Here is a 24,072-nt window from a genome sequence, read left to right as displayed (position 1 = left end):
CCTCTGTTACCTGCTGCAACAGAGACACTTGGGTTTGTGGGGCTTCATTTAAAACATGATCCAATTTCCTCCCTCTCCCCAGAGCGTGATATAAAACTACCCCCAAATTCAGTAAGAATTTAATACATTTACATTTACTGAAGTTCACATGCTGCAAACAGGATCTGCATTGAAGATCTTCAAATCTAGGGCAAGAAGTCCTTAAAAAAACCCCTTTTGCTACACCTGGATGTGGGGATGGAGGTGAGAACCACCATGAGAACATTCACATGGACATAACACCCCGTGCAGGGAGGTGGGGATTGCTCCCACTGCTCTGCCACAGCCAGCACAAATCCTCCTGAGCAGGAGCTGTCCCAGAGAGGGGATCCAGGCAGGATCTCCATCCCCAAAGCTCCAGGACTCTCAGATGGAAATACCAGCTGGAAGCTGCTCTGTTCTTGAATAAAAATGGTATTTATTATTAAAAGTAGAAAGTCAGGGTGGTTACTTTGGATGAAACACTGGCTGTCCTGTGCCTTTGGGAAATTTCCAGTGCAGCAGAGATCACAGTAAGCTGTGCCTCTCCCACAGGCAATGCTGACAGTGTTGCCATACATTCGTTTGGTGCGATGCTTCTTTTGGTGTGAACACCTAAAAAATGGAATTGTAACAGTCCTAACTAAAAAGGATTTCAATAACCACTCAAGAATTGCTTGGATATGAAAACCAATCTCTGAAATGCAAGTTTGGTTCCAGGAGAGGAGGGAGGAAAGGGGGAGGATCAAGGTTTGGGACAGGAGAACCTCACACCCTCCCAGGGAGGGATGCCCTGATGGCAGCTTTGGGAACTCTGCAAGTCTCTTTTCCAGCTGCATGGAGAACACAAAATGTCCTTGAAATGGTGCAAAGCCCAGCAGGGTCATCCTGTGTGACCATTCCCATGGAGGGATGCAGGAATCCTGAAGGAAGACTCATGCCCTGCTCAGCAGGAGAGGAGGAGTGGCAGATTCTTTGGGCTGGAGCAGGGAGAGAGGCTCAGCAGGAGAGTTACTCCAGCTCAGGCTCACAGGACAATCAAGGTCCAAGCTGGAAAGCAGCCACTGGCCTTTTTTACCAAATACATCCCTTTAAATGCATCCCCCTAAAAAGAAGAGTATAAATACTGCCCTGAGAACAAACTTCCATATAGGACATTGCCATTAAAATATCAGTATTTTGATGACACAATTATAAGTTAGATATATTTAAATAAATAGCTGGCTACTTGCAAGAAGCCTGCAAGATCAAAAGGTACAAGATTGTCTGGCAAACAGTGGGGCAAAGAGCAAGAACTGGAAAAATCCCACTATTAGTCACCCACCACCCCATCTCCTCCCTGCTCCATCTCCCAGGATTACAAATATTCCCTTGACCATGCTAAGAGAAAATTAACTCTGACAGGTCTGTGCTGGTTTGAACTTGAACACCCCAGGTGCAAGCACAGGACCTGTAAATCCTTACTGCTGGGAGTTCTTCCTCACAAAACCTGCTGGTTTTATTTAACAAAATCTGTTTTTCAGGGATGTCTCACAGACCCAGAGACAGGACAGGACAGTTCCTCCCCAGGAAAAGCCACAAACATTCCTTGTGCCCCATGGCTGCAGGGTCTGCCTCCAGAGTGGTGACATCTCAGGTTTTATAAAAACTGGGCCAATCTGTGCCTTTTCAAGCACAGGGGACTCAACTCCCCTCTGCATTTTCTGGGATGAAGCAGCAATCCCAGCCCTGGGGTGATGGCACAGCCCCTGGAATTCACAGCAGCACAGCCCCTGAATTCACAGCCCAGCACCACTGATGTCTTGACCAATTCCTCAGGGGAGTTTTGGGTGGGTTTACATCAACTCCTCTGCCTTGCTGCAAATACCTCACCTCCTAAATTCTGGTCTCCTTCAGCTTTTGGCCACTGCAAACTTCAGTTCTCACAAGCCAAGCAGGGCTGTGTTAAAGCCACCCCAAACAACACCTCAGCTGGGGAAATGCTGAGCTCTGGAATAACAAAACCCAGAAAGCCTCCCAGCATCCTAAAATGCAGAATTCCTTTATCTCCAATGCTGCTGCTGCACCTGGGCATTCTCACCTTCTCCCACAGAGGATAATTTGTTTTCCTGCTGCTTTCCCCCACACTGAACCAGTTCAGTGGCTCTGAGGGGTGCTGGCTTTCCAAGGGAGGCAGCTCTGAGCACTTTTATCCCTCTGAGCTCCAACCAAGGACTCCTGAAATCAAACCCAGCATTTCCCAAGCCTTTACATTCTCCAGGGGCCACAATTGCACCAAAGGATCTGTTTGCTAAGTCTCAACCTCTCCTTATCCATTCAGAAGCCAAAAAAACCTCCCACAAAACTACAGGGCAGTTTTTCCCAACTTTGTTCTCTAAAAACACTCATTAAAAGGAATATTAACCAGAATCCTGACTGCAGAGAAGGACATTTCTCTCTAACATTAAGAGCTTCAAGTAAAAGAGTCTTCTGGTATTATTACAGGCAAAAAGCTCCAGGAGTAAACAAAAAAAATGGATTAAATAATCAAAACTTTTCATAAGACCACAATATTCAGTCACAGCTACTCATGAGCAGCTCACTGGGGTGCAGGATCAGGCTCCTGGCCTCAGTTACAGGACAAGGTTATAATTTCATGTCATGTTGTCAATCTATTCTTAGCAAGAGCCCACAAAAATGGTTTTACTGTCCAATTTGAACAGAAGAAGCATCTCTATAAAGCTTGGAATTTCTAAATGTAGAAGTAAATATTTCAGCAGTCATCAACTGTAAAGCTTAATATGAAATTACAAAATTAAAAAAAAAATCCTGGGATAGTAAGACAAGATAAAATCTCAGGCTGTTTTGATTTCTCCACCCTTCATATTAATTATGAGAAATTGGCAACTTCAGTGCCTCAGCTGCATAACAGCACAGAGCAGATGCCAAGTTCAGGCCAAAACTTGTTGTAGGGTTTCAGGTTGCATCTTTTTTGTTTAAAAAAAAAATCTCCAACTGCACAGAAATCCCTGGCAGAGCTGCTCAGGATGTCCCTGCTGGGCAGGACACCTTGGTGCTGTTTAAGGACAGGGTCTCCACCTGCTTTCTCTGCAAGATTTGCCTCTTCTGCCTTTCCTGCAGGGCTGTGAAGCACAAGGCATGGCAGGGATGGTGACAGATGTCAATCATGTTTCACCAAGCTGAAAATAACTCCCCTTTTTTTAGCAGCTTGCTAAAAAAGTAACACCTGCAGAGCCCAGCCATAAACACCAGCTGGATATTCACAGTGAGTTCTGCTCCCAACAGCTCAGAATTCCTCTCTGAAATCTCAAGTCAGTCTTCTGGCAAAATAGGAAAGACCCAGCCTGACATTCTTGGTATAACCATGGGAAAAATCAGTATAAAGAAAACCCACTTCTAACTCAAAGACAGCAATTTCAAGCGTGCTTTAAACACCTTAAACAAGATAAAAACCTGTGTGGTTCTGTGACTTTACAGAACACCAGCAACTCCCCCATGCAATTCAGCTGCTTTTTTTTTTTTTTCTTTTGTAAACAGAATAAAACCCCCCACAAGCCAAAACTGTGCACATAAAAATGGGAAAAAAAAACATCACTGTGTGAACATATCCTTCCTTGCAGAGTGTGAGCTCAGGAATTAATTGCAGCCACTTGGGAATCCAAGCCTTGATGTGGTGAAAGAGATCCTGCACCTTCATGGTACCTGACAGAGAACCTCCTTCAAATACAACCCCAGTGGGACTGCAACAACACTAATGCAGCAAATAAATAGGAAAAAGTAATGTTATTTATTAGAATTCCATCTCTGAATGATTCTGCTTAAATTAGAATGCCAGATAAACAAGCTTGGATAGAAATGTGCTTGCCCTCCCAAGATTTGGGCTTTTAAAAAACATTTCTTAAGAATCAATTTATTTATTTTTTTTTAAAAAGCAGTTTTGCAATTTGATAAGAGCCATAAATTAATACTGTATGGAGATGATTAATATCCTATGCTAGTGGTCAGTGACCTTTTGTAAACACCAGCCAGATCCTACAAACCTGGCCAGAAAACTGTCACAGGCCTTTGGAACGAGCAATATTTCTTTCCAACAATCAGATTCTTAAGTGTTTTCACAAAACCTTTTTCCTATTTTTTTTTTTTTTAATAGATATATTTTATTTTAAACCTAATACCTGAAAACATAAACAAAATCCTCAAACCTCTTCCACTAACACTAAATCCACAAGGCAACTCACTCCTGCTGGCCGTAACTACGAACGCTCTCGTGCCAGAGACCCCTCCAGCCAGGATCTCCCCATTCCCTCCCTCCCTCCAGCCCTTCCCAACCATCCAGGCCCCCTCCCCTGCTGGAGGAGGGGGAGTGAGGCCCAGGGGGAAGTGGCACAGTGCACTGGCAGCTCCCTCTACGTGCGGTTCAGCGTCTGGAAGATTCGGGAGATCTGTAACATCACCGGCCCCGTCTCGGGATCGTTCATCCACTGAGTGCTGTTCAAGGGGTTTTCAAGCATATCCTCAAAGGCTGCCAAGAAATAGGGATTGCAACAGTTAGTTCCTGCAGTGTTTGGGGGGTTTTAACAGCAGGGCAGTGAGGAATTGCTGCAGCTCAGAAATGCTGGGGGTACACACTGTGCATTCCTGAGGGTCCACAGCCTTGGATGTTGCTACAGGGTTTGTGCTTTCCTCCCTTCTCAGCACTAAATTCACTGCAGACAGTGATTAAATACTCAGCCTGGATTACAGGCCAGCTCACAGAACCTCAAGGACATGGGGTTGAAAAGGTAAAGCCTTAAATGTGTCCAGGTCTCAGTGTCCAGGATCACGCCATGAGATTTATCCATTCCTGAGCACTCCCCTGCAGCTCTGACCAAAGCTTTCTCCACATCCCAGCCTGGATTTCTTGCACCAATATCCTTTTCCTCCCTGATATCTAACCAAGACAGTTCATGGAAAGCACAGTCACCTCCTGCCTGTTCCCTGTGCTGTCATAGATCCTCTGCAGAGGAAATCAAGCCAGCAGAAGCAGCAGTTGATGTGCCAAAGGTTGCACAGAGCCAGCACAAGTGCAGCCCCATAAGCCTCCAAATCTCAGCACTTTTTATTTTAATAGAGGCTCCTGGAGCCACCAGGGAAGCAGCATCCTGTTCCTCCTTCCTGGTGTCTGGAGAGTCAGGGAAAGGTTGGGTGTGCAGAAAAAATATTTCAATTTCTGAACAGGGACAGTGGTGCAAAAATTCAATTAATATTCTGTCTTTACAATAAGCTTTGCTGTTTGTTTGCCTTTTTGTTGCTTTTTTACTGCTTCTAGTTTTGACTCTTCTACTCATGCTGAAGGAAGATCTGAGCTGCAAATCTGGCAGAGGAATGGGCCAGGCACTGATTTAAGCCCTTTGACAGGCACTGAGCTGGGCTCCTGGACATTTGGAGCCAGTCATCACAGAATGGACAAAAAAAGCAGCTGCAGAGTCACCAAAATGTCAGTGTTGTAACAGCCTGGCCCAAGGTCAGGGTTAATCCTCCCAGGAGTGGCAGTGCACAAAGCTCAAGTGCCATTAGTGGGAGCTGCAAGTGCCCAGCACCTCTGAAAATCTCCTCATTAATACCTTGCTCAAGGTCATGCAACTTGCCTCCAGGAAAGCCCAAAATAAAATCCACAGCTCCCCTTTCAGCACTTGAACTATTTTCTTTTGCACAGACTCAGAAGCTCAAAACTAAAGATTGATCAATATTCTGTAACCCTCATTATTAAAACCTGTGCCATAAGCAATTTGCAGATGTATCATTAGGAATAAATTCTCTGATGTTCATCCAAGCTCCACAAGCTCCTATAATGGCATTTCATTTTCTATTTATATTCTGAGCTGCAGTGTGGAACCCCTGTTGGAAATGAAGAGACCATTTGTTCAGAAATCAAGAGTGGGAAGGTTCTGCTCTTGAATTATTTAAAGGCTTGCAAACTCTCCTAATTACATTTAAAGCAGTATTTTTAAGGCTCTCTTGAATGAGCTGTGCACACAGCTTTTATTTAAAAGCATTGCTTCAAGTAAGTTTTGAAGCCAAAGATTAAATGCAAAACTTTTTATATCTACATGACAGAGCCAGCCATTGTTCTGTGCTGTCAAAAAGAGCAATTCCTCAGGGATCTGAGGCTCTGTCAGGCTCCTCAGCTGGGCACAGGCTGTGCCCACAGCTTTTCTGACCCTGAGCACACAGACTTTACCACAGAGCTCAAAGCCAGGCAAGGGGGAAGGCTGTTTTCCCATTTTATCTCCATTTTGATAGGCAAAGCCTTAGCTCAGCCTTCTTGTTTGGACACCTCTCCACAAGTTCCCTTCTGTCTCAGTGAGCAGGCCTCACACACAGGGAGCAGCACAGCAGGACACAGCCTTGTTTTTTCTGGGAAATAATCAGAGTTCTAGACAGACATTGCTGATTTTTCTCCTCATGGCCAAAGGGAGCACACAAAAGGTCTCCTAAAGCCACAAAAGCTTTGCAGCCAGCAGCTATTCAAGTTCTGAGTTCACCAAGTGCAATCCTGGGGAATTAGAATCATTTCTGGGACAGCCCCAAGGCCTGCCCTGGGCTCAGCTGAGCTGCAGGATGAGGCAAACAAACAGCAGGAAAAGGCTCCAGAGCTGCCCCTATCCCCCCAGGGGGGCTGTCAGCATCATCTCTGCTTTGATTTCCTGATAAATCCAGCAGGAACCCACACAGGACTTACCTAGAAGAGTTTTAGGGTTGGTGAGCCCTAATTGTACCACTGGGTTTTCTAAGATGGCTTGGAAGAGAGGGCTGTTGGTGTCAATGCCCTTATCTAAGTCCTCTGGAGAAGGTTTTCTGTCTCCCAGCAGCCACTCACACTGAAAGAAATCAGCAGGCACATCAGATTTCATTAAAACCAAAGTGTCTCTACTCAAAAGTTTTGCTAATGTGGCATTTTAAAAATACTTTCCCCCCTCTCTCAGTTAAAGCCTGAGCTGTACATTTCTTTTCACACATCCATTTGTACCATCCAACACAACATCCTCTCTCCAACAGTAGCCAGCACTGGATAGTGAAGAGAGGATTCCCTGCCTGTCAGCAGGGAAATTTCCCTCAATATACAGCAGGGGACTAATCAATCTTGGAAAAAATTCCTTTTTCTGATTCCAGCAACTGTGGAAACATTGCTGCCAAATGGTAATTTACACCCTGCATGCCTTGAATCTATCCTGGACCATTTATTCCTGTCCTAAACCAGTTATTCTTGGGAGTATTTTCTCCTTTCTCATGACAGCACAATCTCTTTTGCAGGCTGTGGTGAGGGGGTTTCTCAGTCTCAGCCTCACAGACCCTGAGCTCCAGGCACAGAATTTGTGCTCCTGAATCTTCAGCAGGAGTTGACTTCATCAAATCATGATCCAGCTCAAGGATGAGAAGCATCAGTGGGACAGACCTGAGCAGGACTTTGTACTCACGGCTGCATTTTGCTGGTTGTTGTTCACTCTGAGTGCATCCACCACTTCCTTTTCATCAAATCCCATCTCCATCAGGGCAATGACAGCCTAGAGCAGAGCCCCACAGCTTCATTAATGTCACATTTACAACAGAAATGAGAGCAATCATAGCCCTTCACCTTCTGGGTGCAGTTTTATGTGAGGTAAAACTCCCCCGTAATTTCCATATGCACAACACTCAGTAATTTTATTAGCAAAGTTTTCAAATATTCTAGATCTAAAGTGTCTTTATTATGGAAGAAGAAAATAATCTTAGGAGGTAGTTCCTACTCTCAACACTGGAAGCTGAATGCAAGGCAAAGAACAAATGTACCTGGGGTAGAAAAGGAAAATGAGGGGAAAAACCTCATTTTGGAACTCCTCTCCTGTCCCAAAGCTCTTGCTCACATCTCACTGACAGATCAGCCTCGATGTGTGTTTGTGGTTCTATTCACCCCCTTTAACTTCACTTCCCAGATTTATTACACTGCTGCTGAGTGTGATGCATTCAAACACACCCAGACAATGGTATGAGAATGTTTCACTGGTTAAAAATTGCACCAAATGCATTTGCAGCTCTTCACCCAAATCTCAGAACAGCCAGTTGTGAACCCAAGGTGCCAAATGTCACAGAGCCCCTCCTGGTGTGTCCCCAGTGGGAAAACAACACATTCCCAGTGCAGGTAATGCTGTGTTCTGAAAAAAGGGCAGCTTCTGTCCTTGCTGCAAGACTTCAATCTGCTGGAGGTGCTTTTCCCTGCTCCCTAAAACAGTGTTCTTCTGTCCTTTCCACAGAATCATGGAATGGTTTGGCTTGGAAAGGACCTTAGAGCCCATCCAGTTCCAACTCCCTGCCAGGAGCAGGAACACTTTGCACTAATCCAGGGTTTTCTGAGCCCCATCCACCCTTTTCTACAACCAAAGGATCTACTCCTGTCCTGCACCCTTCCTTCCCAGGCTGCAGTGAAAACAGCAAAGCCAGGGCTCTGGAGCTCCCTTCAATCCCCTCAGAGAGTCTCCAGGTGCAGCAGTGACAGCTCCTTCCCAGGCTGCAGTGAAAACAGCAATGCCAGGGCTCTGGGGCTCCCTTCAGCCCCCTCAGAGTTTCCAGGTGCAGCAGTGACAGTTCCTTCCATGCAGATCCTGCTGTCCCAGACAGAAATGCATCCCTGAATTTAAACACTCCCTAAACACCAGCACAATACCCAACTACCCAGAGGTCCCATTCCATTATTAACTAAACATTTATTTGGATTTCATGGTGCCCATGGAAGTTTCACCCACCCGTGGGTCTGGACGAAATTCTCTTTTCCTCCGGATCTTCTTGAAGATTTCCGTCAGCTCATCCTTGGCCTCCTCCCCTCCCTCCTCCGAGCTGGCACCTGCAGCTGCCTCAGCAGAGGAGGCAGCACCTTCAGCTGGGGCTTCTGCAGGAGGCTGACCTGGCAGAGGAGCATCCACAGCAGGGTCATCAGCGTGTTCTATCAACCACTCCATGGCCTGGGTCACCGACATGCTGCAAGAGAACGGCAACAGCGCGGTGAGAGGAGAGCTCCAGCTGCTCCCATGGACTCCCTGCAGTTCATTAGCACTGGGAAATCATAAATAAAGTTTTGGAGCAAATCTCAGAGCACCTCAGTTCTCTGAGCATCCACAGTTGTCTCTGAATCTGGGAAAAGAGAGGTTCCAAGGCCAGCTTGGACCTGTAACCCAGATTTTGAATTTCTGAAGGAGTCACCTCACCCTCTGCAGCATCTGCTTTGTGGCTGTTTGCAATGCGGACAGAACTGCCAGCAAAGCATGTTCTAAATTTGCACTGGAGCCACATCTCAGGTGCCAACAGCTCTGCTCCTCAGGGAGAGGGAGTACAACACCATGGTGTGACAGCATCACTTGCTGTGCAGTGATGGGAACCTCAGAGCTCCCAAACACCTCTTCCAACAGGTGGAAAGGGAAAAGAAAACACAACAATAGTGCAGGGAATGTGCCATTCCATTTGACACACAGGAATTATTGCACATTCATGGAAGGGAAAGCCTTTGCCTGTCTGGCTTTTCTGTTACACCATGGAAGCTGTAGGACAGCAGAGAACAAAGTCTTCCTGAGGCACTGGAAAAGTAGGACTGGAATATGTCGTGGACTCTACCAGCAAAATGTTTCAAGAATGGCCTAACAAAGCTCTCTGAAGGGTGAGGGAGCACAGCTGGCTTTTCCTGAGCCATGAGAAGGAACTACATGACCTCCTATTTTACTGCAGCTGCTCTCTGGACTTCACAATGTTCTTGGAATTTTTTAAAGATCAGCACAAAGTATATTTCTACAGCTGAAAGGGCTAAGTTTGCCCTTTCCTCTGTAAAAATCTAACTTTGAAAGGTGAAGAAAATGTGATCTTGATACTGGGGAACAGTGCCAGCCTGGCAGCCCTGTGACCCACAGACCTTGCAGAGCCCATCCAGGCCTGGTCCCCCTTCCCTGGGCCACCTGCACCGTGCCTGAGGCAGCACTTCTTGGAGTTAATACCGAGGTGACCCACATAAGGAGACAAAAAAGATGCAAATGTGTGTTAAAGCAGAAGCATTGGTGGCAGGCAGGTGCAGGAACTCACTGGTTCAGCCTGAGGGCTTTGACAGCTCTGCTCTCAGGGAAGCCCATCTCGGTGAGCTGGCGCAGCGCGATCTCGTCCACCCTGTCCTCCTCATCCTCATCCAGCATGGCTGCACACACACAAACAAAACAGAGCTCACATTCACCCCAGCTCAACCCCTGTGTCAGGGGAATGGCATGTGTTAAGTTCAGCCCCCATTCTCTCTCCCATCCCTTCTTTTGTTTGTGCCCCCAGTTTGCCATCTCATCATGTAATGTGCTGCCCTCAGCTCGCCGGGGCTCAGATTGATTCTTCCAGGACAAAGACTTTGCCCAGATGTGTTCAAGATCTCAAACAAAAGGCCACTAACTCTCACATGACCACGGGATTTCCACACAATTAAATATATGAGATTCACTGAGGATCTACTAAGCATTTCTCTAGAAATTAAGTTGGATCTGGCTATAGCAGATCTCAAGGATGAGCATTTCCCACCAACCCAATTCCTCTTCATTTTACTGCATCCTTGTGAATTTTCAACTATTCTTTACCATCCTTACTAATAATTTTTAAATGGAACTTCTCACCCATCCCAAAGGGACATTTATATCCATTACTTTTATCCTTTTTTTTTTGCCACAAAGTTTTCAGCAGCTTTGCTACCACATCAGTGTCTGAACCTCACTCTGAGCCCATTCCTATGCTCCAAAAACAAATTCCCAGGATTGAACTAGCAACTCTTAAGATAAGTTCATACCATTTGCCTTCTTAAATAGTTCAACTGCATCAGGGTTCAGTGCTAGCAATTTCTGTGCAACTTCTATGAGAGACACTAAAATCTTCCGGAGCTCTGTCTGGAACTGCAAGAAAGGAAACTGTCAAAGCATTGAGACAGGAAGTTACCATCCACCAATGAATCTTCATGTATCTATTGTTAGTAACACAGCAGCAGCCTGGCCCTCTGTGCACAAAGTTGCTTTATTAGGGCTTTATTTTCATTGTTCAGTCTCTCAGGAGGCCTGGGACCTTCCTGTGAGGTGTTACATGGAAGCAAAAGCTCCTGGGCAGAAAAGTCCTTTTATTTCTGCCACACCCCATGGGCAGTAGTCAAGGAAAGGAAATAAACCACTGAATTATTTAAGACTGAAGAAATAAAATCCCATAACCTCACATTTGCCAGATTTTGAATGTGCTCTGAGGCTTTTTCCAAGCACAAACAAAACATTTTAAATCCCAGTTTAGGGATGGTATTTTATTATCACAAAATACCATGAGCTGTGTCTAAACCTTAAGCTATTTAATACACATTACAGACACCTGACTTTCTCAGAGAGAAACTGCATAAAAAGCAGTTCCACATGAATATAAAGCAGGCTGTCTGGATGTCTAGCTGTGTGAGTTAAAGCAGGGCAGCACTCACATCCCTCATGTTGTGGTGGCTCACGGTGCGGTCCACGCTGCGCGCGGGCAGGTTGGCAGTGGCTTTGAGGATGGCATCCTTGTCAGGAGCTTTCTGCTCCTGCTTCCTCTGCAGGGAAAGCAACAGGAGCAGCTTTCAGAACCCAATAGCCACACAACAGTTTCATATCCCTCCCCAAGACACCAAGCAGGGCTCTGTAATGCCATGGATTAACAGCTCCAGGGTCGATGAAGCTGGATCTGGCTGCAGCAGATCTCAAGGATGAGCATTTCCCACCCACCCAATCAACAGCCACCATTTCTCCTCATTTTACTGCATCCCTGTGAATTTTCAATTATTCACTGCCATCCCTACTAATAATTTTTAAATGGAACTTCTCACCCATCCCAAAGGGACATTTTATATCCATGACTTTTACCCACTTTTTTTTTGCCACATCCATCTGAACTTCACTCTGAGCCGATTGTTAGGCTCCAAAACAAATTCCCAGGACTGAATTAGCAACTAACAGCTCCAGGGTCATCCTGCAACCACAGAGCTCAGCTGGCTGCCCCACTTTCAGTCCTTACACCTAAACATGCAGGGAAACTCCAGCATAAATGCATCCCAGTGATGTATCCCAGAGAACCTGGAGGCCTCTGAGTTTATGTTCCATCATAAACACCATCCTGATCCTCAGGAACAGCTCCAACAAAACAAAATGAAACAGTGAGAGGCAACATTCCAGCTCTGGAGGCTGGTTAGAGAGTGACAAACACACAGAGCTAAAGGCAGAAGAGAACCTGACAGCAAGCTAACATATCTCTTTGAGTTTTCAAACATTGCTGAACTGTATTTTAGTGACTAGACATTTGTTCAAAAATCAAATCTGTAACATTTCCACAGAGAGTATCTGTGTGTTTTATTTAAAGGCAAATGTTCTCAGAATGAAAGTTAAAAATGGAAAATCAGTTTCCTCTAAGTTTGGAAGAAACGGGAAGCAATTCCTGTAGAATTTAACTGCCAGCATCTACCTCTCCAAGGAGAGTACATCACCCTTCCACACATCACCAACAAAGCAATTAATCCAAATTATTAAAAGCAATTAATCCAAATTAAGACTCACCTTCTCCTCTGCAACCACATCTGCCATCTTGGGGAGCAGCGCCGGCGCGCGCTTCTTGACCAGCAGCAACACATCTGTGAGAGAAGGAACTGCCCAGCTTAGAGAGGCTGGGAGAGCAGCAAGACACCCCTCAAACCCAACTGCTCCTGGGCATTCATTCTGTATTAGCTCCATTTATTTAGCAGAGAGAAATTCTTAAAAACATTTGGAATTTGCCAGACAAACCCGAGCTGCTCCTTGACTGACAGGATCCAAACCCAATCTCACCTCTGTCCTGGATGTTCTCCTCCAGCACTGTTTTTGTGTCTGTCAGCACCTTCTCAGAAGTAGCATGGATGAGTTTATGATGTGTCACAGTTTTGGGATCCTCCAAGCTCCCAGGAACACACTGCAGGACACAATAAACGGAGACAATAAATAGAGACAATAAATACTGCAGATCAGAAGACACAAACGAGGCTCCTCCTGAGCCACTGGCACTCAGGGCTCTTCACACACAAACTCTGCATCATTTCCTGGCTTCTCAGGAGCTCAAGCCACAGCTCAGTGCACATAAAGCATTTTATTAAAGAAAATGAGGTTTGATTTGTGAGTGGATTTGTGCTTGCTCAGGACATCTCTCTCTCTCTCTCAATAAATTCTGGAAGATTTGGAGCAAAGCAAGGATGCTCCAGGACCCACTGCCAGGTTCATTCTGATCACTGAGGCTCTTCAGAAATTAGTTTCACAAAGTGAAAATGCAAATCTACCAAGAGCAGCAGTGTTTTACAGGAGGGAAGGCTGGAATGCTGCATGCTCTCATTTGGACTGTCTAAACAGGACAAACTCCCTGCCTCACCTCATAATTATTATTTACTCTCAGAGTAAACTGCCAGCAGTGGTTTTGGTTTATCTGACCTTAAACTGGGCAGTTTCTGCACCTTGTTTCAAGCTGAAATTATGAGATTTGGTTGCTGGCTTAGAGCTCCCATGCTTAGAGGGCTGAACTAAAGTTCCATTCACAGCTCTTCCTCCCAACCAAAAATAATCAGAATATAATGGATTTTTTTCCCCCTTATTGCAATTCTAAATTGCATCTCAATTAATTCACCAGGAAATCAGTTCAAATCCTTAAAAAGAGTGCTCACACAGGCCTTGAGCTGCCTCCTCCTCACACCAGAGTGCCTCCAGATGCAGTGAGAGATTATTCCATCAGTGCATCTAGAGGCTTCCAATTTGTTTGAGTGCAAAAAAGAAAGCAAAGTGCTTGCAATTCCAGAAAGGCAAAATTAGAAATAACAACCTGCAATTGCTGCTGCTGTTCTCACCACAAAACAGGACACTTCATGCTGACCTTGCCTGCCCTGCTCACAGCAGACAGCTTTTAATGACACTTCTAAATGTTTCTACCACGCCTGCAGAAGAGAGTGCTCACCTTTTGTGCAACAGAGCACAGAAATCCCACTGAAATTCTGATTTTGGGGGAGCATTTAGTGCTGTTCAACACCAGCCTCCTGCAAAGGAGCCTTTTGAATCCATCAGCACCTTTGCTGCAGCTGATGGAAACTCAGCTCTCTCCTGTTTCTCCAAACAAAACTCTCTTGTTCCCAGCGCGGATTCCAGCCCCTCACCTGAGCCTGGGCTCGCTTCTGATGCCTCACTGAGATTGAGGTGAGAATATCTGAGCCCTGCTTTGTCCAGCAGGAGCTTCCCAGGGACCCTGCAGCTCCTCAAGGGCTGAACCAAGGCCAAGGAACACATTAAGAGCTGGGAGCACCTCCTGTAATGGATCTGATAAGGTGCCCAAAACGCCTGGGTACATCAGGGGAACATCTCTGCAAACAAGCTCAGAATGTTCCTGTTACAGATGCTGGGGGTGAGAGGACACACAGCCCTATTTCCATTTCCCCCAGACTATGTGGGGACAATCACAGAATCAATGTGGGCAGTAATTAATCACTAAACCAATCAGGCAGAAGTTCAAGCAAAAAATAAATTAAAGTTCTGTGGACACCAATTCTTATTTCCTGTTCTTCCAAGCACTTTAATAAAAACTGCAGAGAATAACAGGGCAGATATGGGCACCAAAGAGGCTGCTGAGTGAAACACTTGGCTTGTCTTCACATTTCAAATGCCCTGGAAACAGAAAAAACACCTGACCAGCACTGCCTTTACTCATTCTCACCTTTTCTTTTTAATTCTGGAGTTCCCAGCAGGCTGCTCTGCCTGGCAGGGGACAAACATTTGTCACAGGTGCCCAAGCAACTGCTGAAATCCTGAGCCCTGGTGATGCCAAACACCTTTTGCAAAGCTTGGAGCCCTGGTAAACCACAAGGTTTTGTTTGTTTTAAAACAGTAATAAAAAAAAAAGCTTGTTTTTGTTTGCTTTTAATAACAGAAACATTTGAAAATAGCCCTGACATTCCCTACTATTAAACATGGGTGGCTTAAACCATTTGTTTAAACAAATGTTACAGGTAAGGGGGAAAACCAGGGGGAGAGGTTTATTTCTCTGCCTAACAAAAGATCCTAAAACATCAAATTTGGGGGAAATCAAGACATCAAGAGTGGCACTTCAGAGGTCAGCCAGCATTTGAAGGTTATGGAGGGAAAAGTGGCCACTTCCCCATTGCAGCCTGTTACAAACATCTCCCTCTGCTTCCTGAAAGAATAATTTCAGAGACATTCAGAACATAATCAGACTCTTGGAAGAGGTGGTTGCAGAAATTATCTCAAGGTGTTATCAACATTAATTCCCTGATTTTTCCAGGTCTGTTTTCCCCCTCCACAAAACTTCTCATTATCCATTATGGTTATGGAAATCCACTCCAGGATGGATTTTTGCACAGAGCAGGAGATTGAAATCAAATATCACCCCTGGTTATCAAATTGTCTCTAAACCTGATTTCTGCCAGTGTGAAGCCCTTCCTCCTTGTGCTGTAAAACTCCAGCTGTCTTTATCTGTTTCCTGTCACCTCCCTTCAGTGACTGGGAGGGTTCCTGGGCACTTTTATTTCACCCAGGAAATAAAACCTTTAATCCTTCAAACGGGAGGTTACAAATTACAGGGATCTTCTGCTGCACAAAGCCTTTGCAAGACTTTAAAGGCAAACCCCCCACAATAAATGTGATTTAGTGAAGTGTGCTCCACAGGGAGCAGCTGAGGCTCCAGCTTCTCCCAGCTCCAGAGCTCCACGTCCCTCAGGAAGAAATGCAGCAGGTCAGGGGTGCAGCTGCCAGTTTGGGCTGTGCTGGCCCCAGGCTCCTGGCCATGGGTCACCGTGTCACACGCTGCTGTTGTCAATCAGGACAGCAGAACCTGGCTGTGCCTGAGCTTCCAAACTCAGCCCAGGGGCTCTGAAAGCATCAGCTCTGCCTCTGCTCCACAGCCTGGGCACCTCCTCCTTCCACACAGCGACAACTGAGCGACCCTTTGGTCACCTCCATCAAGATCTTATTGTTTAAAGCAGGGGGAGAGTGTCAGGAAAGCTTTGATCTCCCCCCAAAAAACACCTCAGCTGTTCCAGTGCCAGCACAGGGTGAGGCTGCACTAAGATTTTAATAAAACAGGCAATTTCTCCTCTTCAGTTCCTCCCTTCCTTCTCTGCTCAGACACAGAAAGGAGCCAGGTTAGAATCCAGCTGACACCCAGCACAGGAGCTGGGGATCTCTGACACCGCTGCAAAACACACGCCAGACTCTGGAACCAAACACTACCAAGTGATTTCTGCCCCAAATCCTCCTTTACCAACCACAGAACTCTCCAAAAGGGGGTTTTATTTCCATATGGAACAGCTTCACGTCATTCGGAGAGGGAAAAGCAGACACAGCAAACCAGGACACAAAGCCACCTGTTCACCTGAGCTGATTTTTTCCCCCCTATTTTCAAATTAAAAACTAGTTGGTAAAATCAGTTTTCCTCACGAGACAGTTTTTATTTCTCCCGGCCTGGTAATCCCAGTGGGTTCCCTTTGATTTCCAGCCCCAGCCCCGCAGTCCCGGGGGCTCAGCCCGGTCCCCGCTGATTTCCAGCCCCAGCCCCAGTCCCGGGGGCTCAGCCCGGTCCCCGGTGATTTCCAGCCCCAGCCCCGCAGTCCTGGGGGCTCAGCCCGGTCCCCGGTGATTCCCAGCCCCGCAGTCCCGGGGGCTCAGCCCGGTCCCCGTTGATTTCCAGCCCCAGTCCCGCAGTCCCGGGGGCTCAGCCCGGTCCCCGGTGATTTCCAGCCCCAGCCCCGCAGTCCCGGGGGCTCAGCCCGGTCCCGCCCCGCCGCTCCCCGCTCCTTACGTGCTTCAGGCACCGCTCCTTCAGCTTCTCCACCGTGGTGTCCTCAGGCACCTCCTCCAGCCACTCGGCGCCCTCCATGGTGCACACATGGAGCCTCAGCACCTTCCCCGCAAAGATCTTCTCCTCCTGCACGAACATCGCCCCCGGTCCCGGTGCTGCCGCTCCGCCCTCGCCGCCGCCGCCGCCTCAGCAGGCCCCGGGCAGCGCCGCGCGCTCCCGCCCGCCCATGAAGGTGACCCCGCCCGGCCCGGGGGAGCGGCGGCCCGGCCCGGGCGGCGCTGGGAACGCGGTGCTGCCTGTACCCGGCTCGGCCCTGCCCGGTGTCACCGCCGGTGTCACCGCCCGGGCCCCGCCGTCCCTCCGGGGACACGGCGGCGCTCCCGCCGCGGCCGGAACCGGAAATGCTTGGCAGCGCGCAGGCATGGTGGGAGATGTAGTTCTATCGCCGTGAGCTCCTCCGGAAGTGAAGGCGTGGAAACTCCCCCCTCCCACCCCTGGGCGGGGAGTTTAGATTTTTAACCTTTAATAAATCTTTAATAAACCTTCAGCAAACGATTAATGACACTTCACGACGTTTAAAACCGTTTACCAACGGCTCCGCCGCGCCGCAGTTAATAAGGAGTTGCCCCGGTTGCATTGTGGGATCGCGGCGCGCGCCGGGACTGCGGCGCTGCCCGGTGCATGCCGGGAGTTGTAGTTCCGTCCCTCAGGACTGAGGGGGTCCCTGTGGCGGGCCGGGCCGGGCTGAGGGGTCGCGGACACTCCGGGACACCGGGAGGCACCGGGGCGGTGCTGCTGTCCCGAGCGGGGCGGGATGGAGCGGCCGGGGACAGCGGGAGTTCCCCCGCGCGCCGTTAGAGGGGGCCCGCGGGCCGCGGCTCCCCGGCCCGCTCCGTCCTTCCCCGGGGGATTCCATTCCCGGCCAGCGCGAGCGATTTCTTTTTGTATTTTATTATTAAAACTTTCGCTGTGTTATTCAAACCGTGTTATTTCCTGCGGCTTGTGCCCGAGTTGCGCCGATCTCTTGGGTTCGGGTATAGGAAGCGTTGCAGAACAAAGTTTTTCTGAGTTTAAAGTACCCATTTATTTAAATTAAAAGCCATAAATTCGCTCCAGAAGTGGCTCTCTGCTTTCCAGCTGCACAGGTGGAGAGTGTGGGTTCCTGGAGGAGGCATTTTGGGACTCTGAGAGTCCCAAAGCACATCTGTCCCAGCTGTGCCACATCTGTCCAGCTGTGCTGGGCTGGGAATTCTGCAAAGCCACGGTCTGTGCTGGACAACAACAAAAATCCCAGCAGAACCCACGGGAAAAGGCTGAAAGTGCTCTGAAAGTGCTCTCTCTGCACACCACACCTGCTCTGACTCGTTTCCCCACTTTTCCCTGCGCCCTGGCACGCTGTGGGTTTTTTAGTGTTAAATACACCTTGAAATGAAAAAAGGGCACTGCAGCTGCTGGGGTTTCATGGATTTATGAAATGGAGCTGTTCTTGTTCTGAAAGGAAGAGGAACCTGTGTTTATTCACCCCTGAGAGCGAGCCCTGCAGTGCCCACGCTGCACACGGATGTGGAGTGGTTAAAGAGCAGCTGAAGCAGAAATAAATCCTGATGGAACCAGGCCCGGAGACAATAAAAGCAATAAAGTGTGTGAGAAGCTGAGAAGATCCAGAACTCGACCCCATCAAAAAGCAGAGTTAATTTGGGGTTTCCAAATGCTGTGGCACGGAGCCCCAAGCCGGGGCTGTGCTGGAGCAGGAGCTCCCAGAGCTCACACAGGACATTTCCCATCCCATTTTCCAGCTTCCAGGCAATCCCATCCCTTTCTGCTGTGCCTCCAGCGCCAGAGCCCACGAGAGGGAGCAAAATCCTGCTCTGCACACTCTCCTCCTCCAGCAGCAGCTCCCTTTGGGAATAACCACACGAGTTTCCCTCCCAGAAACGCAGCCCTGGAGCTCCTGGGCTGGCAGGAGGGGACAGTGCAGGTCCCCAGGGTGGCAGTGGGGTGGCACCAAGTCCTTGTGATGGGCCGAGCATGATCTGCCTGACAGACACATTCTGGTCACCAAATCCACTCTGAAATATTTCCTTTCCTGCTGATCCCTCGTGGTTTTGCTGCCTGCAACTTTTCCCTGCTCCACGGAGGGAAATGAAGTCTGGGACTGGCTCAGGAAGGTGCCACTGGAATTGAGGACAACCAGGACAAGGCTTTGCTGGGAGTTATTTGAAAGCAGCCAAGGAGCAGGGAGTGATCTCCCAGCAGGATAAATCCAGTGCTCTGGAGCTCTTGGTGTGCACAAGACCATAAAGGGGCTCTCAGCTGCAAAGGGGAAGCAATATCTGGAGATGAATCTGGAGCAGAGGCAGGGAAATAAAAAGAGATTTCTGCTTCCTGGCCGTCTCTTGCATTGAAGCAGCTCTTGCCTAACAAAAGTGGAATTCTTTATTTCCGTGCTTTGAATGCAGCTCCTGTGTGCTTGATAAAATGAACCCATAAAATTGCAAATACGAGGCAATTTGACTGCTGATGGCTAATACATCATAAGGGCCCAGGGAATGGGAGCAGTTAAAAATACCCCATCTAAACACTGGGCACTGCCTCCTTGCCTTGCTCTACAGAAGAATAAATAAACAATATGTGTCTATTAGGCTGATATTGTCCAAAGCCCAAAGAATGAGTGCACAATGTGTTACTTGATTTTTATGGCTGATCCATTATGCCCAGAGACCAACGTGGGAATGAGAACAGGGAATCAACAACTCTTTCCCTCCGAGGAAAGGCTCCTCTTGTTTCACAGCCCCAGGGCAATGATTCCCTGCATCCAGCAGGATCCTTCCCTGTTACCCAGCCTTGGCCTGGGGGCTGCTCTGGTTTTGGGGGGACAGCAGAGCCAGGGGAGAGGGGACAGAGCCCACAGCACTCAAACAGCCCCTGCAATGCAGGGAAGCAGCTTAATATTAGTGTGGATTCATTCCTGCAGGAAACAAAACACCAGGGAGCCACGAGGAACACAAAAAGAGACTTTTCACGGGGGTGGAGAGCCAGGACACGGGGAATGGCTTCAGGCTGAGAGAGATTTGAGACAGGAATTCTCTGTGAGGGTGGGGAGGCCCTGGCACAGGGTACCTTATCCCTGGAAATGTCCAAGGCCAGCCTGGATGGGGTTGGAGCACCCGGGGCAGTGGGAGATGGGATGGGATGGGATGGGATGGGATGGGATGGGATGGGATGGGATGGGATGGGATGGGATGGGATGGGATGGGATCCATGGGATGGGATGGGATGGGATGGGATCAATGGGATGGTATGGGATGGAATGGGATGGGATGGGATCCATGGGATGGGATGGGATGGGATCAATGGGATGGGATGGGATGGGATGGGATCAATGGGATGGGATGGGATGGGATGGGATGGGATGGGATGGGGATGGGATCCATGGGATGGGATGGGATCCATGGGATGGGATGGGATGGGATGGGATGGGATGGGATCAATGGGATGGGATGGGATGGGATGGGATGGGATGGGATGGGATGGGATGGGATCCATGGGATGGGATGGGATGGGATGGGATGGGATGGGATGGGATGGGATGGGATGGGATGGGATGGGATGGGATGGGATGGGATGGGATGGGATGGGATGGGATGGGATGGGATGGGATCCATGGGATGGGATGGGATGGGATCAATGGGATGGGATGGGATGGGATGGGATGGGATGGGATGGGATGGGATGGGATCCATGGGATGGGATGGGATGGGATGGGATCCATGGGATGGGATGGGATGGGATCCATGGGATGGGATGGGATGGGATCCATGGGATGGGATGGGATGGGGTGGGATGGGATGGGATGGGATGGGATGGGATGGGATCAATGGGATGGGATGGGATGGGATGGGATGGGGTGGGATGGGATGGGATGGGATGGGATCCATGGGATGGGATGGGATGGGATGGGAAGAACTTTGAGGTCCCTCCCTACCCAACCCATTCTGGGGTTCAAGAGGAGTGGGAGCCCTGTGCCCTCCCCAGTCCCATTCCTGGGCTCATTTCTTCTCTTACAAAGACTCCAAGGAGCTGACTCCAAACCAACCAGTGCTGGCACAGTGGGAACATCCAGCTCGGGGGAATCCACACCAGCAAACCCCATAATCTCTTTTAAATTATCTGAGAGTGGGAGGAATAAAAGAGAGTGAAAATTACACACCCCCCCACAGCTTTTCCTGGGCAATCTCAGAATTTATCGAGACAACTCCTGTGGGATGCTCCATCATGTCACCCAAGACTTGTGTATCGACTCTTTTCCTGCTGCTGCCGAGGGAAGAAATATGATAACGGGAGGGATAATGAAGCAGACACCTTTTCTCCAAATCAAACCCTCTCTCTCTTCAGCCGGGAGAAAAGGGTGAAGAACTTCCCCTTCACCATATTTTTCTCAGTAATGTGTTTTGACAATTTAATTTAGAAGTCATAGAGTAGCGAAGACAAAGTCACCCGGTGGGTGGACATCGGCGGGTTCAGCTGGCTTTGTGATGAATTGGTGATAGTGCAGAGATGACAAAACAACACAGGGGGACAAGAGGGAGGCTGGCAGCACTGTCGGCAGCGTGCTCGGGATAAATTGAACGCTACACTTCATCCAGGAGCTTCAACATTCCCAGGCATCCCCCAGTAATTTATGAATTGCAATTAGCATTTTATTACGGCTCGTGCCCGAGCTGTGCCTATCACTTGGGTTCAGGTTTTGCAAGAGTTGCAGAGAAAAGTTTTTTCCTGAGTGTAAAGCACTTATTTATTTAAATTAAAGTGGTAAGCACACCCACGAATTTGCTTTGCTGTTCTCCAGCTGCAGAGGTGGAGGGTGTGGGTTTCTTGTGGGGAGGGTTTGGGGCTGTGGCAGCTCACACGTGCTCTGCTTGTGTTGGACAGGCTGTCCCAGGGATGCTGTGGGATTGCTGTGGGATCATCAGCAAGGCAGCCCTGGAGAGCAGCCTGTGCCCCACAGCCCCAGTTTGAGGTCTCAGCTCTGTCCCTGTTCCCCACTGAGCTCTGGGTCTTCTCTGTGCAGCTCCTGCACAGCCCCATCCCGATCCTTCGGGTCTGATGGCTCCCAGATTTATTTCTCCTTTTCCTGAGATGTAGGAACTTCTGCCTCTCGCCCTCTGGTGACCTCCAGTCGTCCAGCAGAGGAGCAGCCACTGCTCCTGCTCCCTTTTCCATCCCGGCTGGGAAGCAGCACCCTTGTGCTGCCCTGAAAATCATCTCAAAAACCTTCCTGAAAAGCGTGTTTTGAGCTGGAAACTGGAGGATTTGGTGGGCACAGCGCTGCTTCAGGACCCACAGGAGGGTGCCCAGCCGGGGTCAGGGATCCCTGTGCCCATCCAGCTTTGCCTGGAGCTGCTATCCCCACGCAGGGACACAGATCTATTGTACAATTTAACTCCAGAGTCACTCTGAAAGGCCCCTGACTGTGTTCAAAACGACTCTGCAGGTTGTTATAAATATACAAAGCTTTTTGTGGGGATATTCATGAAATTCTATCACCACTTACCCTGGCTGGTAATGGCCTTGTTTATGTATGGGCTCTCTACCTGGCTTTGCAGCCTCTCCAAACACAATTCCATTACGGTGTTTAACTGCTCTATCAGTGTAGTACTTAGCTCTCTCTGCTTCCCAGCTCAGCTCCTTAATGGCCAGGGAAGGTATTAGGCACTGCAGTTTGTGAGTATTCAAAAGAAAGTTCAAATCTCACGATGTCTTTATTTTAAAATTCATGGAATTTCTAAGTATCAACTCGTAAGCCATGACCAAACAGTCATTTCTTTCTTAAACAGCTTTTTTTTTTTTTCTCCTTCTCTCTCTCCTCCACCAGTTAACTTGATCACACCGCAGCTCTGCAGGTGCCAGCCCTTGTCCCATTTTAGTGTCCCCAACACCCTCAGGGTCCCCACCCCAAGCAGGGGACACGGCTCTGAGGGTCTGGGGGTCACTCTGGGGGTTTGCAGGTGCTGTGGGGTCACCCTGGGGGTTTGCAGGTGCTCTGGGGCAGAGAACCGGCTGTGCCCTCCCCAAGGAGCGCTGTGGGGAGCAGATCAAGGGGGAACAGAGGGTCAGAATTCAGGAGGATATTTAAAGGATGTCTGTGTGAGGAGGGTGGCAGGATCAGGCCATTGGGGGTGCTGGGGACACAGCAGGGCTGGGAATTGTCCCTCAAGTCCTTCCTCAGCAGCAGCTGGGCCCCAAAATCTTCTCCATCCGCTCCACACTCGCACCCTCCACCCCAAACCCTCTCCACACAAACCCAGCATTCTCCTTTTTGCCACTGCGTGGATCCAGTTCCCAAATTCCTCCCTTGAACCGAGAAGAAAAACCTTTCAGCTCCGTATCTAATCCCAAATTCCTGCTTCCCAGAGGGAAGGGTGAATCCCCACCTCCCCCAGCCACTCCCTCATCCATCAGGTGCTGCTCAACCTGCCACTGTCACCGTGACATCTGGGTGGCAGGAGGCAGCTGGGAGGAATTTCCTTCTCTTTCCAGCTGATCGAGAGCGTTTTCTCGTTTCCTTGTGTGTTTTGGCAGAATGTCACAATTTAATTGTTGGAAACAAGAGCAGGAAATATTAGCAGCGCTGGCACAATAGGATTTTAATTTAGCTTCAGGACAGAAATGGGTCTCTAGCAGGGTGCCAGGCTCCAGGATTGCCTGTGAGTACGAGGAGCCTGGAGTTTGCCTAATAGTTTGCACAACTGGGGTAATTCTGTGGGGATGTGAGGGACTTAATTGGGCTCATGCTTAAACACCCTCGTAATGCGAGGCACACTGCGAGCTCCCAGCGTCGTTATTAAACAGCCCATTTCACTTTTTAATGATCATCTTGGATCGCTGTGGCAGCGATCAGCAAACAATCCCGGACAAATAAACATCTGTCTTCAGCGTTCCCACAGCTGGAGCTGCTGCTGGGCTCTGAGTGAGGCTGGGACAGAGGGACAGCAGTGTCCCCAGCCCCAAGGGACCCCAAAAAATCGCTCTGTGCCCGGGTTGGGGGTCACAGGTCACCCCTCTGCCCAGGGGTCTCCTCGCCCGCCCTGACATTGAGGTAAAATACGGGGCACCACTAAATTATTCACTTGGCGAGAGGGGCTCTCAGGATGGTGCGTTGCTCTTCTGCAGTGTAATTAATAGTCTTTAGATTAAATATGAAAT

General features: G+C 48.7%; 1 protein-coding gene across 2 annotated transcripts; it reads right to left on the bottom strand.

Moving 5' to 3' along the window:
• Positions 1–1,846: 1,846 nt before the first annotated feature.
• On the bottom strand, positions 1,847–17,261 carry UBAC1 (UBA domain containing 1). 2 transcript variants are annotated; one of them, XM_033077669.2, is made up of 10 exons: positions 16,867–17,261; positions 12,870–12,990; positions 12,603–12,676; positions 11,498–11,605; positions 10,835–10,937; positions 10,099–10,207; positions 8,778–9,009; positions 7,476–7,562; positions 6,740–6,878; positions 1,847–4,540 (listed from the first exon to the last, which is right to left on the bottom strand). In XM_033077669.2, exons 1-10 carry the CDS (start codon positions 17,002–17,004, stop codon positions 4,425–4,427), a joined length of 1,227 nt encoding a protein of 408 aa, XP_032933560.1. In that variant the 5' UTR covers positions 17,005–17,261; the 3' UTR covers positions 1,847–4,424. The 2 variants fall into 2 exon arrangements, with proteins under 2 accessions (XP_032933560.1, XP_032933559.1); XM_033077668.2 differs by having other exon boundaries at positions 10,835–10,952; positions 16,867–17,071.
• Positions 17,262–24,072: the final 6,811 nt, after the last annotated feature.

The sequence above is a fragment of the Catharus ustulatus genome, chromosome 21 (genome assembly GCF_009819885.2).
Source record: "Catharus ustulatus isolate bCatUst1 chromosome 21, bCatUst1.pri.v2, whole genome shotgun sequence".
Lineage (NCBI taxonomy): Eukaryota > Metazoa > Chordata > Aves > Passeriformes > Turdidae > Catharus > Catharus ustulatus.
This window is presented reverse-complemented; position numbering and strand designations above follow the sequence as displayed.